Here is a 14,033-nt window from a genome sequence, read left to right as displayed (position 1 = left end):
TATAATCCCTTGTATTTCAGAGATGTCAGTTATTTCTCCTCTTTCATTTCTGATTTTGAGTTCTCTCTCTGTCTCTCTTACTCTCCCTCATTCCCTCCCCCCTTCTGTCTCTCTTCTTAATGAGTTTGGCCAAAGTTTTCTCAATTATTTTTTTATCTTTTCAAGAACCAGCTCCTGTTTTCATTGGTCTATTATATTGTTGTCTTTTTATATTCTATTTTATTTCTGCTCTAATGTTCCTTCTACTGGTTTTGGGTTTTTTTTGTTCTTTTCTAGCCTTTAAGTGTAAGGTTAGGTTGTTTATGTGAAATTTGTCTTGCTTCTTGAGTTAGGCATATATTGCTATAAACTTCCCTCTTGGAACAGCTTTTGCTGAATCCCAAAGATTTTGGACTGTTGTGTTTTCATTTCCATTTGTCTCCATGTATTTTTTTATTTCCTCTTTGATTTCTTGGTTGACCCATTTATTGTTTAGTACCATGTTATTTAACCTCCATGTATTTGTGTTTTTCCATATTTTTTTCTTGTGGTTGTAGAATTTCTTGAGGTTGTAGAAATCTCCAGAATAGATTCTTTCAGCACTTTGAATATATCATGCCACTCCATTCTGGTCTGCAAAGTTTCTGCTGAAAAATCAGCTGATAACTTTATATAAACTTTATGGGACTTCCCTTGTATATAACTGTTTTCTTTTCTCTTGCTGCTTTTAAAAATTATTCTTTATCACTGCTTTTTGCCATTTTAATTCCTATGTGTTTTGGTGTGGAACTCCTTGGATTGATTTTGTTGGTGTCTCTCTGTGCCTCCTGGATCTGAATTTCTGTTTCCTTCCCCAGATTCAGGAAGTTTTCAGCTATTATTTCTTCAGATAAAATTTCTTCCCCCTTCTCTCTCCCTTTTCCTTCTGGGATCCCTATGTATGAATGTTATGCTTGATGATGTCACTGAATTCTCAATTTATTTTCAATTTTTCTTTTTCTTTTTTCTTTCTCTCGTTCAGCTTGATTACTCTATATTACTCTGTCTTCCAGATCACTGATCTGTCTTTCTGCTTCCTCTAGTCTACTGTTTATGCCATCTAGCATACTTTTAATTTCACTTATTGAGTTCTTCATTTCTCATTGGTTCTTTTTAATGTTTTCTGTCTCTTTGTTGAGGGTCTCACTGAGGTCTTCCACTGTTTTCTCAATTCCAGTGAGTATCTTTACGACCATTACTTTAAATTTTCTGTCAGACATATTACTTACCTGTTTCATTCAGCTCTCTCGCTGTGATTTTGCCCTGTTCTTTCATTTGAGAGATATTCCTCTGTCTCCTCATTTTGTCTCTCTGTGTCTGTTTCTATGGGTTAGAAAAGTCAGCTGCATCTCCTGCTCTTAAAAGTAGTGGCCTGTAGTGTGTTGTCCCCTGTTCAACAGAACCTAGCGCTTCAGAGTTGTCTCCTATGTGTGTTACATGCACCCTACTGTTGTGGCTGAGCCATGTTTGCCATCTGTTGGCATTGGTTCTTTTTTCCCTATTGTGGATGGGGTTTGGTCCCTGTGTTGTTAGTGAGCCAGTCTGGGGCTACATTGGGCTTGAGTTGAGTCAGACTAGGTGTTTTCCAGAGGTGTATAGCACCAACCTGCAGGTTACTCTCACTGTGTGGTCCCCTGGGAGGCTTTTCTTGTTGGGTGGGACCTGCAGTCAGATCATATACCTGCCCTCAGCAGTTGAACTGGTATGTGTGATTTTCTTCCCCATTTACTCCAGGAAGGAGGCACTTTGGGTGGTGCTGGCCCCTGTCAGGGCTGATTGCACACTGCCGTGCTTGTGGTACTGCTTTGGATGGACTCCTGCTGAGGATGTGTTGGGTGGGCTGGATCTGTAAGAGAACACAAGGGCAGAGGAACCATGCTAGCAACTTCATGCTGGTCCATTGTTGAAGCAGTGCTATTTTGGTACCTCAAAAGTTTGCAGCTTTAAGAGAACTGGGAAGCAAAGCATTTGTTATGCACAGACATATAATTTCTTTGAGATAGTGATTCCACCACCTTTAAGTAGTGTTTTGAATGGAAAAGATCAAAAAGTCTGGCAGGAGATTCTGATAATAGGAAGATACTAAAAGGGTATAGAACTTGCCTGGCTATTTGACTTAATGACACCTGCAAAAGTTACCACTAGATAGCAGTAAAGAAGTGTCTACATCAGGAATCCATCTGATGTTTAAGTCCCTCACAGGTGAAATTCTTTAATGGATTACTTCTCAAAAAATCTGGAAATACTTCCATTCCCAGCCCATATCTCTGCTTAAACAATTTTAGCTCCAAACAAGCTTCTCTGCAGGGAAGGTATTGTCAGATAGAAAGCATTTATGGCAATAAGTCAGTATTACATTATTTGAATTTAAGGGATCCCATAAGAATCCCATCGGAGTTGTTCAACTATCCATTCATCCATCCAACAGTCTGTCAAATACGATGCAAACAGTTTTCATGGAGTAGAGCAAAAGCTAGATTGAATTGGGTTAGACCGATTCTCAAAATCTGGTTCTCAATAAGGGTACTTTGATAAGCTGCAAACTTGTTCCTACTGTATAAGTTCTTTATCCGATTCCAGTGGTAAAGTTTCATACTTCTTTACAGATAGGACTATTTATTAGTAAATAGGTAAAGAAGAGTATAAACAGATTAATGAAATCTCTGTTTCTTTAATTAAGAATTAAAGAAATCATGCAGCTTTTGACAATAAACATGCACAAAGGTAAATAGTTGAAATCCCCAAAATTGTCAGAATCAATGCTATGTTAGTAGTTCATGATTAAATTTGATTTGTGTTGATTAAGGCTTTCAAATAATGAGAGGCTCCCTCTTTAGTTATAATTTTCTTTATGACTTATTATCAATTTATTTCATTGTGTGTTAATGCTACTATGTGTATTCATGCATATTTGCATCAATATTCTGTTCTATTTTTTTCTGTAGCTAGACTTGATCCATATTCATGTCAAATACACTTCTATTGCTAAAGCAGTTGTACACAATCCTTAAAACGTCAAGTAATACTTATTTCTCATCACCACATTTTAAAAAATTGTTCTAATGAATATATTTGGGATCATAGAGTATGGCTCCCTCTGTTGGAGCATACATATTTCCACAGCCATGCATGTCTGACACATATCAGCTAAAGATAAAAGGAAAGGAGGAGAATGCATCATCCAAATTCTGTTCCGCTAAAAAGTGGGAACTACTAGGGCAGCTGGGCTGTGAAGTACTTTTTTCAGTCAAATAGGTCGTGTTCAAAAGTTTGATCAAAAATAAGTCATTTATTACAGCACGGTCTAGACAACTTTTAAGAAATTTGGTCTAAAAATAATGAAGAGAAGGAAAGCTGGTATAGCTAAAGAAGAAAATGGGGGTTCGAGGATAGCCTTCCTTTGAGAAGATAATAGAAATCTGAACATGTATAAGCTTAGAGGACAACCATTGTCAAGCAGGAGGCTAAAGAGGCAGGGTAAGGGAGAACAAAAGGTGGAGCAGGATTCCCAGAGGTGGGTCAAAAAGTCATCAAATGCTCAAGAAAATGGGATCTTCAGTATGAAATCCTTAATGACACAAAATAATCACGAGCTACTCACTTTAATAATTTAGAACAAAGTACAAATGAAATGTTATGGGTTTTGTTACAGTGTGGCGGTGTTCATTATCACTTCCAATGAACCGTTGGTAAAATCTAGCCCTACATAAAACACCAAATTTTAGAGTAAAAATACCAATGAATAATTTGAAAATACATGGTAAAAATTTCCTATTTTATTGGGGCATCTGGGTGGCCCAGTGGGTTAAGCATCTGACACTTGTTTTTGGCTCGGGTCGTGATCTCACAGTCCGTGAGTTCGAGCCCCACATCAGGCTCTGCACTATCAGCTTGGAATTCTCTCTCTTTTCCTCTCTCTCTCTCTGCCTCTCCCCTTCTCACTCACTCTTTCAAAGTAAAGTTTAAAAACATTTCCTGTTTTATTTTGAAGTAATATTCAAATAATGTTTTCTCTTTTTTTTCCCCCAGATTGGACTCCTTCTTATCCTGAGCCAGTGTACATCCCAACAGGTCTAGAGATAGAACCTCTTTATCCAAACTACAAGGAAGATACTGTAGTTTATCTAGCTGAAGATGGTGGGTACATAATAAAACATGTTGCTATAAAATATAATTTGGTATCTATATTCATCTCTTAATTATATTTGTTTTGCTGTTTATAATGGAAACTGCAGAATACCATGAAGTCTCTGTCACCATCAAGATGTTTGGTTACAGATTGATTCAAGTGTGGATTTAGTGCTAATTATATTCTTGAAGGTGTACTGCAGTTTATGCAAAGTTGCTTTAAAAAAAAAACATAATGCCCACTAGAATGGAGAGTTATATTTAAAAGGAATTATGTTCACATCGCCTTTCAAAGAGAAATCCAGTAGAGTATTCTGCAACTATTGTTGCCTCTCTGTTGATAGCTCATGTTCGTGAAATCTTTCAGATGACTTTATTTTCATTTCATGCCAGTTTGATGCATTTCTTGAGATTGCATCTTTAAAAGGGGGAAAATACCCCACACTGCAAATAACATCTAAGATTATACCTTAGGAAAAGTGTTCTGAACAGTCAAGATCAATATTTGTACTTTGAGAACTCTATTCATGCAAAATCTCGTATCTGCTTTACAATAGTATGCTAATAACAAAACATAGATGTCTCAGCGTATATGCCAAACTGTGTTGCTTCTAAAGCACCATGTAAGGAAATATGGGATTCCTGCACAGTTTCACCATCCAAGTTCTATATCTTAGAGCATATATTAGAGATAACTTCAGGAAGCATATGTATTTTATTTAAAGGGCTGGCAAAACAAAAATGTACAAGGATTGTTTCCTATACAGTAAACAATTCTATAAATCATATACTCACATATTTTTTAAGAACCAGAGTAAAGACAAGCATCTCTGATTTTTTTTAATTTCAAATATTTACATGGCTAACCTGCCTTAGAACTTCCACACATAACTTAAATGTGATCTGATAAAATATTAAAATAGTTGAGGTGAGTCAATCAGGGTCTTGTCAGGAACTGAATAGCATACTGGGAGTAATTTAAGAAAGTTTAATGAAAGTATAACTTACCAAAGTGTGGACAGACTTAAGAGAGACTCACAAGGGATGGTAAAGCAACATAAAACTGTCAAGAGAGCAAAATCATTGTGTGTCCTAGGCCTGAAAGAGTAAGAGGACAAAATGGTTTTCAGATCTGTAGCTATAGGAAAGAGAAATCTCCAAACAACAAGGTGCATAGAATTCTGGGTTCATGTTTTTTTTTCTTCTAAAAATTTTTTCTTTAAAATGTTCCATTGTCTTGTGACATCTTTTGTCTTAAATAAAAAGTTAGCCATAATTTTTATCATTGTTCCCTACATATATATAATGTGTCTTTTTCTCTCTGGCTGTTTTCAGCAATTTGACTATGATCTGCCTAGATTTGGATACCATTATATTTGGATACCTGCTTGAAGTTTGCTGGACTTCTTTGATCCATAGGTTAATAGAGTTGGATTTTTTTTTCAAATTTGACAACTTTTCAGCCATTATTTATTCACATATTTTTTCTGTATTTTTTCTCTTCTGTCCTTTGGAATGCCAATTACACATATGTTGGATTTCTAGCTATGTTCCACATGTCACTGGATCTTTTTTTTTCTTCTCTGTCCTTGAGTCTGGATAATTGTATTTATCTGTTTTTAAATTTACTGCATCTTTCTTTTGCAGTATTCAATTTTTCTTAAGCCTCAGGAAAAGTATTCTTAACAGTCAAGATCGATATTTGTACTTTGAGAACTCTAGTAATGCAAAATCTCATATCTGATTTACAATAGTATGCTAATAACAAAACATCTTTCTTAAACCCATCTAATAAATCATTAACTTCAGTTATTGTAATTTTTATTTCTAGCCTTTTCATTTGGTTCTTTTTTTGTAGTTTTTCAGGGTTTTTTTGAGATTACTTGATCTGTTTGTTCATTATCTCTATCTTTTCCTGTAAGTCTTTAGATATATATTCAGAGTCATCTATTAATCCCAACATCTCGGTTATCTTGGGGTTTGTTGAAAATTGTGTGCGTGCGTGTGTGTGTGTGTGACCATGGATCACATTTTTCCTGCTTTTCTTCATGTTTCATATTTTTTCCTAATCATATGCAGGACGTTGTGAACATATGTTTTAGAAGTCTGTATTATGTTCTTTTTAAAAATTATGCCACAGTTTGTTCTGGTAGGCAGCTAAATTGCTGGCATATCATTTTGCTTCTTTCAGGCTTGGTTTTATTTTTTTTATAAGGGCAGACTTTTGTAAGGGCAAAATTTTTATTTTGTCTTAGTCCTTCAGTTAGTCCTAGGTCTTGGTCTTTACCCTTGGATGTGGTACATATGCCTAGTATGCTCCCTTTCTTGAATCATGAAAGAATGCTTGAAATGCTCCATAAAGTCTTTCCATTCCGGATAGATTAGATTTACAGTATATTCTAGAATTGCATATCTCAATGCCACAGTAACATTTTCCTATCTTACTCAGTCTCATCTTGTGCATATACAGCCAAGCCCTCAGCCATGAAGGGAACCACCAGGAAACCACCATGTAGACTTTTGAGGCCCTCCATCTATGTAGCTTTCATCTCTCTGGTGTCCTGTCTCATAAATTTCCGTAGCCCCAAGCAACTGTCTTGCCTCCTCAGCTCAGCAAGAATATTAGAGTATTCTTAAGTGCCACCTTCTTAGGATGTAGTCAGAAAGTATTCCCAGGAAGAAAGCCAGGGTTAAACATGGGCATACTTCATGTATTTATCTTCTTTCAACTATTATTATAGTTCTAGTCTGTGTGTTATCCAAATATATGGAAACAGCTCATATTTTTTTATCCAGCTTTATAGTTATTTATAGTGAATGGGAAAGTTCAGGACCAATTACTTCATAAAAATTAGAAGTAGGATAAATACTTTTAATGTGACAAATACATGAATTTATTTTAGGCATTGCTTTTCTAGTCTGAAAATTCTTAGACTTCAACAAATCTGTATGTTAGTGTCAAATTACTTTAAAATTTTAAATCCTTAGTGACACTTCAGTTATACTGTGGCTCCAAACTCTGTGCAGAATAATCTGTGTACTTTAGACATGGCTTGATACCTTTATGGTCTTCTTCTGTCATCAGCTTACAAGGAGCCCTGTTTTGTGTATTCCCGAGTAGGGGGCAACCGAACACCCCTGAAGCAACCTGTGGATAACTATGACAATACTTTGATGTTTGAAGCAAGGTTTGAGAGTGGAAATCTACAGAAGGTAGTCAAAGTGTAGGTTTTAATTATTTTTATTTGAGGAGCTGGACCTTCAACTATTTATTATTTTCTGTATTAGGTACATTAAAGTTTTAGTATTCATTAATGAACTGTAATTCCTTGAAGTATAGATGCCAATTAGAGATTGTGAAGGGGGTATGAAAGGTTCAAATTCTGGATTCAAATACTATGAACTTAAGCAGATTTCTGTAGTGTACATTTTTAATATGCCAGTATGAACTGTCAGACAGACACACACACACACACATACACTCACACTGCTTCTCAAATTTTTTACTGGAATAGTGTTTGAGATGAGTGTTCTATAAAATATGTTTGGGAACATGCATGCTATCCAAGAGCATTCTTTAAAGGAATTTTTACTATGAAAATATTTAAATACAGAGAATAATACAGTTCTCTATTAACCATCATACACCCATGACCTAGATTCACCAGCTCTGGTTTTCCATCCTTTATTTCACCTATTTCTCAATCACTATTTATAACACATACACACACACAGTAAGTACATAGTCCTGATAGAAGAGAAGGTTACTTGGCAAAGAAGAGTCACAAATAACCCAGCAAGATTGTGTGTGTGTGTGTGTGTGTGTGTGTGTGTGTGTGTGTGTGTAAAACAAATGTGCCAGTAAAATTATTTTTACCTTTATTTAAGTATCCTTAGTGATTAAGTACGAGGGATGCAAATAGTTACCAAAAACAGTCCTTAAAGAGTTTTCAAATTTTTTAATGTATGTGGTTGTATTAATTTATATGTTTTAAACTTTTCTCAATGATGGTATTTCAGATCTCTAGAGTTTGAATCTAATAGAAAGAGGAATATATATCTGAAGTAAAAAAAAAAAAGAAACAGTGGACTTTAAGTTTTAAGAGCTCTTTAATCATTTCTTTTATAGGAAATGTAATCGGGGTAAAATACAGAATTTTTTTATCAAATGCCCATTTTAATGTGCTCTCTTGAATTACAAAGAAATAAAAAGGCTTTAGAGAATTAGCACAGAAGCAATTTCATATCCAGTAAGAACATTTCAAAACTTTTATCTTTTACAATTACTTGCTGTTTGGATGCTGCCTAAATAGTTTCAGGAAAAAAGGCTCTCAGTGAATAGGTAAAAGAAAAATAATTTTCCTTATGTAATTTAAATTTGAATGTCATTTTTACATGTTTCTTTTTCCTTTTTATGTATTAGGGCAGAATATGAATACCAGTTGACTGTGCGCCCTGACCTGTTCACAAATAAACACACCCAGTGGTACTATTTCCAAGTCACTAATACTCAAGCAGGAATCGTCTACAGATTCACTATAATCAATTTCACTAAGCCTGCTAGTCTTTACAATCGGGGTATGCGCCCACTGTTTTATTCTGAAAAAGAGGCCAAGGCTCATAATATTGGCTGGCAGAGAATAGGAGACCAAATCAAATATTATAGGAACAACCAGGGACAAGAGGGGCGCCATTATTTCTCTCTTACATGGACATTTCAATTTCCACACAACAAAGATACCTGCTACTTTGCTCACTGCTATCCATATACTTACACCAACCTGCAAGAATACTTGTCTAGTATCAATAATGACTCAGTACGGTCAAAGTTTTGTAAAATACGTGTCCTGTGCCACACAATTGCTAGAAACATGGTGTATGTTTTAACGATCACTACTCCTTTGAAGAATGCTGACTCAAGAAAGCGAAAGGCTGTGATTTTGACTGCAAGGGTACATCCAGGGGAAACCAACAGCTCTTGGATCATGAAAGGCTTCCTAGATTATATTTTAGGAGACTCAAGTGATGCACAGTTGCTTCGGGACACTTTCATCTTCAAGGTGGTACCTATGCTGAATCCAGACGGTGTGATAGTGGGAAATTATCGTTGTTCCTTAGCTGGACAAGATTTAAACCGTAACTATACATCTGTCCTAAAGGAATCATTTCCTTCTGTTTGGTATACCCGGAACATGATCCGTAGGTAAGATAAGCCTCAAATTACCTCTCTGCTTATTTAGTAAACTTGGAAGTGAGAATTTGGTTACCACAATCCCATTCATTTTACCCTAGCTTCTTAAGATAGTGTAACTAATCGTTTAACTATAGCTACTTAATTTTTTCTCCACTCTTTCCACTCTTCTTTCTGGCATTATGCCACTGGATTCACTATCCTTTTCTTAAATAATGAATAAATTTCTAGAACATTTTAGTGGCTTTGTGAAACTAATAGTTAAATTTGCATATCCCAAATCTGGTTTCTTGCTAAAGGTAGCACTGATGTTTACTTCGGGATGCTTGAATCTCTTACATGTGAAAATTAGTTATATGTCATAGGGCCTCCTGGCGCTATATTGATCATACATTGCTCTTTGATGAGCCTTTTTTTTTATTAAGTATTTTAACTCTAGTATAGTTAACATATAATATTATATTAGCTTAGGTGTACAATATAGTCGTTCAACAGTTCTATACATTACTCAGTGCTCATCATGATAAGTGTACTCTTTTGACTATCAGGTTGCATAGTTATTGCAATTTTGATGAATAATAGTGTTTATTTCCCCCAGAAAAGAAATGAACAGCTTTAAATTTTCCAAAGAATCCAGAGCAGCAAATGCACATAATATTTAAATTTTTGTTGAATGGGTGAATTCTTTAATAGATTCAGTTAATAACAATCAAGAATAGGCATGTGCTAGAGCAGAAAGATTTACTGGAGTCAGAGAACCCCATTCCAAGTCCAAAGCCTCTTGACTTTTTTGGTTAAGAGTGTGGAGTGGAGTTGCAATATCAGATTGGAATCCTGGTATGCCATTTGTTGTGTGGCCTTGAGCAATTTAAAAACAAATCTAAAGCTTGGTTTTCTCATCTATAAAGTATATAGATGTGGTAATAATAATACTTACTTCATAGGCAGGAGGATTAAATGAGAGTGTTATTTAAAAAGTGCCCAGATGGGGAGCCTGGGTGGCTCAGTTGGTTAAGCATCTGACTTCGGCTCGGGTCATGATCTCACGGTCTTTTAAAAAATTAAAAAGTACCCAGAATAAACTACAGAACATTGAAAGATCTAAGTGTTTTCAGTGTTAGCTCAAATATAAAAAGAAAAAATTGATAATGAATCAGATATAGATGTAAAAACTCTTGGTAAACTATTTAGGATTATTCAAATATTTACAATAATAAGTACATTACAGAGACTGTTTATATCCTTATCCCACTTTGCTAGGGCCCCTAGTGCAAGTACAAGAACCCTGTTTCAAGGCTGAGGATGTCAAGGGTACCTCCAGTCCATCAGAGCTGCTGACAGGCTTAGGATGGCCCCAGTTATCTCAGTTCAGCATCAACTTTCACTTCCGTGTTAATCCTTTTATCTGCTTAGGCACAAAGGGACTAAGGTGCAGATCCCCACCAAAAGGACTCAAAACTCTGTTTTCATACCCCTCACAGATGTGGTCTCCAGGATTCCCTGCAGTTATCTGAGAAATATTAAGTGATTAAAAATATAATAACCTATGACGTCCTTTTTCCCCTGGGGATAACAAACAATAAAAAGAGAGCTAAGTAATGTGATGACCCTGATTGGATTCTGGGACAGAAAAGACATTCGTGGCAAAACCAGTGAAATCCAAATAAGGTTGGGAGTGTAGTTACTAGTCGTATACCAATGTTGGTTTCTTCATTTTGAACACTGTACCATGGTTAAGTAATTTGTTAACGGGGGAAACTGGGTGAGGAGTACATGGAAACACTACTATTTTTGCAAATTTTGGGTAATCTAAAATTATCCTGGAATTTTTTTAAAAAATCATAAGAAAGGATGCTGATTAGAATATCTATAGTATCTGCTTAGTGCTGTTTGACATAGAGGGTCCCTGGTCCAACACAAGATGGATTATAGGCCAAGGCCCTTTGGCTTGTCTCTGTAGAAAATACTTTAAATGTCTTAGTTCTTCTCAGGTTGCCTTGTAAGAAGGTTAAGGCAGGAATCTACTCAGTAAGTTTCAGAAAGACTTCCAAGAAGGAAAACTACGTCAATGCAATTGATCATAGGCAGGTAAGTAGAATAAGAAGTCACATATGTGTGGGAAGGCAAGCAGCCATAAATATATCTAAGATTTAGTATAGTTAAAGAATATGAGAATAAGAGAAAGTAGTTTTAGTATAGGTTACTTAGTATACGTTACTTAGAATATCTTAACCTGTGGGTAAGAAAAAAGATCCAAGATGTTTCTCAAGTGATTTAAATTCATGTAAAATTTAGAGAGACCCTTCAGAAGTAATGACATATCTTTGAGAATTAGTTAGAAGTTTGTTTTAACTTACATATAAGAAACTGAAAGGTCATTGAAACTGGGAAAATGTTTATTTCAAAATGTTTAGTGTATTTCATATTTAAGGCCCTAAGTTGATATTCTTGTTTTATAATCTACTTCGTTATCTAAAAACTTGTAATGATCATTTAGTGGCTTTCTGTCAGTCTTCCATTTTCCATTAGAATTTATTGGGCACCAAATGAGAAAAGGGCAACCAATTAATACATGTAACAGACTTTACTTTGGGATTTCACTATAGTTTAAAGGAGTATTGTTGCTAATATAAGCTATGTTTTGATTTTAGGTTTTAATATTTTTGTTATAAAAGTAATATATTTCATATTACTATAAGTACCATTCATTACTAACATTTTGGTACTTACCCTTCCAGATATAATAGTATATGTGATTTTGGTTATTTAAGTGATAGAACACTATATAAAGTTTAGAAATATGGGGGAGAGGAGGCAAAAAATGCCCATCATCCTACCATCTTAACACCACTTTTTTTTTAACCTTTTTAATGCCTCTTCATTAGTTATTTTCATCAGTTTGGAGGGGGCTATTTTTTTATACCTTTAATACTCATTGAATGGCAAGTTTTACAAGCCAAGGATTGTGCTCCTAAGAAATGTGTAGTAATTCATTTGTTAAAAATTTACCAGAAAAAAAATTCAAACTTTAGTGCCATTTTTCTCAAAATGATATTTACCATTTTTTTAAAATTTTTTTTAATGTTTGTATTTATTTTTGAGACAGAGAGAGACAGAGCATGAGCAAGGGAGGGGCAGAGAGAGAGGGAGACACAGAATCCAAAGCAGGCTCCAGGCTCTGAGCCGTCAGCACGGAGCCCGATGCGGGGCTCGAACTCACGGACTGCGAGATCATGACCTGAGCTGAAGTCAGATGCTCAACCGACTGAACCACCCAGGCGCCCCAGATATTTACCATTTTAATCAAGGGTTGTATAATAATTGGCTTCAGCACCAAGTTGTCTGGTACTCAGTTTTTAACAAATATTTGGGTACTTGTGTACATAGCACTGTTCTAGATGATTTGAAACATTTCTTACCCATAAGGAGATTAAATATCAAAAATATAAAAAATTTCTAAGGCAAGTCTCAAGTAAATGGTACCAATATTATGTGCTACAGGAATTCAAAAAAAAGAAAAATCTATGACCCTGACTAATTAGGAAGTGAGACATGAAGTCAGCCTTGAGGGGCAGTATTTGCACATACAGAGATGAAGAAAGAAGACGTTCTAGTCAGAAAGAATCTCTGTGAAAGCTAATGGGCAAAGCTAGGAGTGAGCTGTTTTCTGTATGCAAGGGAAAACCAGAATAATAAAGCAGACGGATCCTGTTGGAGAGTCTTGGGTGGAAGGTAAATTTTATCCTTACAATAGAAGGTAAACATTCACATTTTATATATGTATATAGTTAATAGGAAATTATTAGAGATGTTTTAAAATTGCCAATAATGTGCAGTATGGATAAGAGAAAGAAGTCGAAAGCAAGGATATAAGAAATTCTGTTTATTTGGATATTAGACTTGTAAATCCATAGTTCCACCCAGAGAAGAAAAATGCAGAGGTGAAATTTAGTAACTTCGTTCTTTTTTTTTCCTTGGTAGATTAATGGAGAAACGAGAGGTTATTTTATATTGTGACCTTCATGGCCATAGTAGGAAAGAGAACATCTTCATGTATGGTTGTGACGGTAGTGAGAGATGTAAAGCATTATACTTACAACAACAAATCTTTCCACTTATGCTGAGCAAAAATTGTCCAGATAAAGTAAGTACCATTTAAGATTTTTTTTTAATTTTTTTTCTTTTTTAACCTTTATTTATTTTTGAGACAGAGAGAGACAGCATGAATGGGGAGGGTCAGAAAGAGGGAGACACAGAATCTGAAACAGGCTCCAGGCTGTGAGTTGTCAGCACAGAGCCCGACGTGGGGCTCAAACTCACGGACCACGAGATCATGACCTGAGTCAAAGTCGGCCGTTTAACCTACTGAGCCACCCAGGCGCCCCCCATTTAAGATTTTTAACTTTTCTTTTATTACATGTTGCTCATGTGAGACTGCAGAATACATCATCTTAGTAAACTGCTTTTTTATTTATTTTGCCTGGTTTATACAATTGACCATAAAAAAGCAACTGTGGGGAATGTTTAATTTGAAATGTGAAGGAAAAAATGTGCCTTATCCTTCCACCTTAATGGTAAAAGACTAGTTTCCTCATAAGGTCAGGAACAAGGCCGGCATAGCCAGCCTTAACCCCTTCAATTCAGCCTTATACTGGAGGTTCTAAGTGCTGAAAGGCAAGAGAGAAATAAAAGGCAG

At 35.5% G+C, this 14,033-nt stretch overlaps 1 protein-coding gene across 1 annotated transcript in view; it reads left to right on the top strand.

The window, feature by feature from the left end:
* The window catches only part of AGBL3 (AGBL carboxypeptidase 3), a 71,289-nt gene that overhangs the window by 13,889 nt on the left and 43,367 nt on the right, over nt 1-14,033 (top strand). Inside the window, 4 exon segments of the mRNA XM_027075511.2 lie at nt 4,048-4,155; nt 7,232-7,370; nt 8,570-9,349; nt 13,319-13,481. Coding sequence (XP_026931312.1) covers nt 4,048-4,155; nt 7,232-7,370; nt 8,570-9,349; nt 13,319-13,481 — 1,190 coding nt within the window.

The sequence above is a fragment of the Acinonyx jubatus genome, chromosome A2 (genome assembly GCF_027475565.1).
Source record: "Acinonyx jubatus isolate Ajub_Pintada_27869175 chromosome A2, VMU_Ajub_asm_v1.0, whole genome shotgun sequence".
In the NCBI taxonomy this organism is placed as follows: domain Eukaryota; kingdom Metazoa; phylum Chordata; class Mammalia; order Carnivora; family Felidae; genus Acinonyx; species Acinonyx jubatus.
This window is presented reverse-complemented; position numbering and strand designations above follow the sequence as displayed.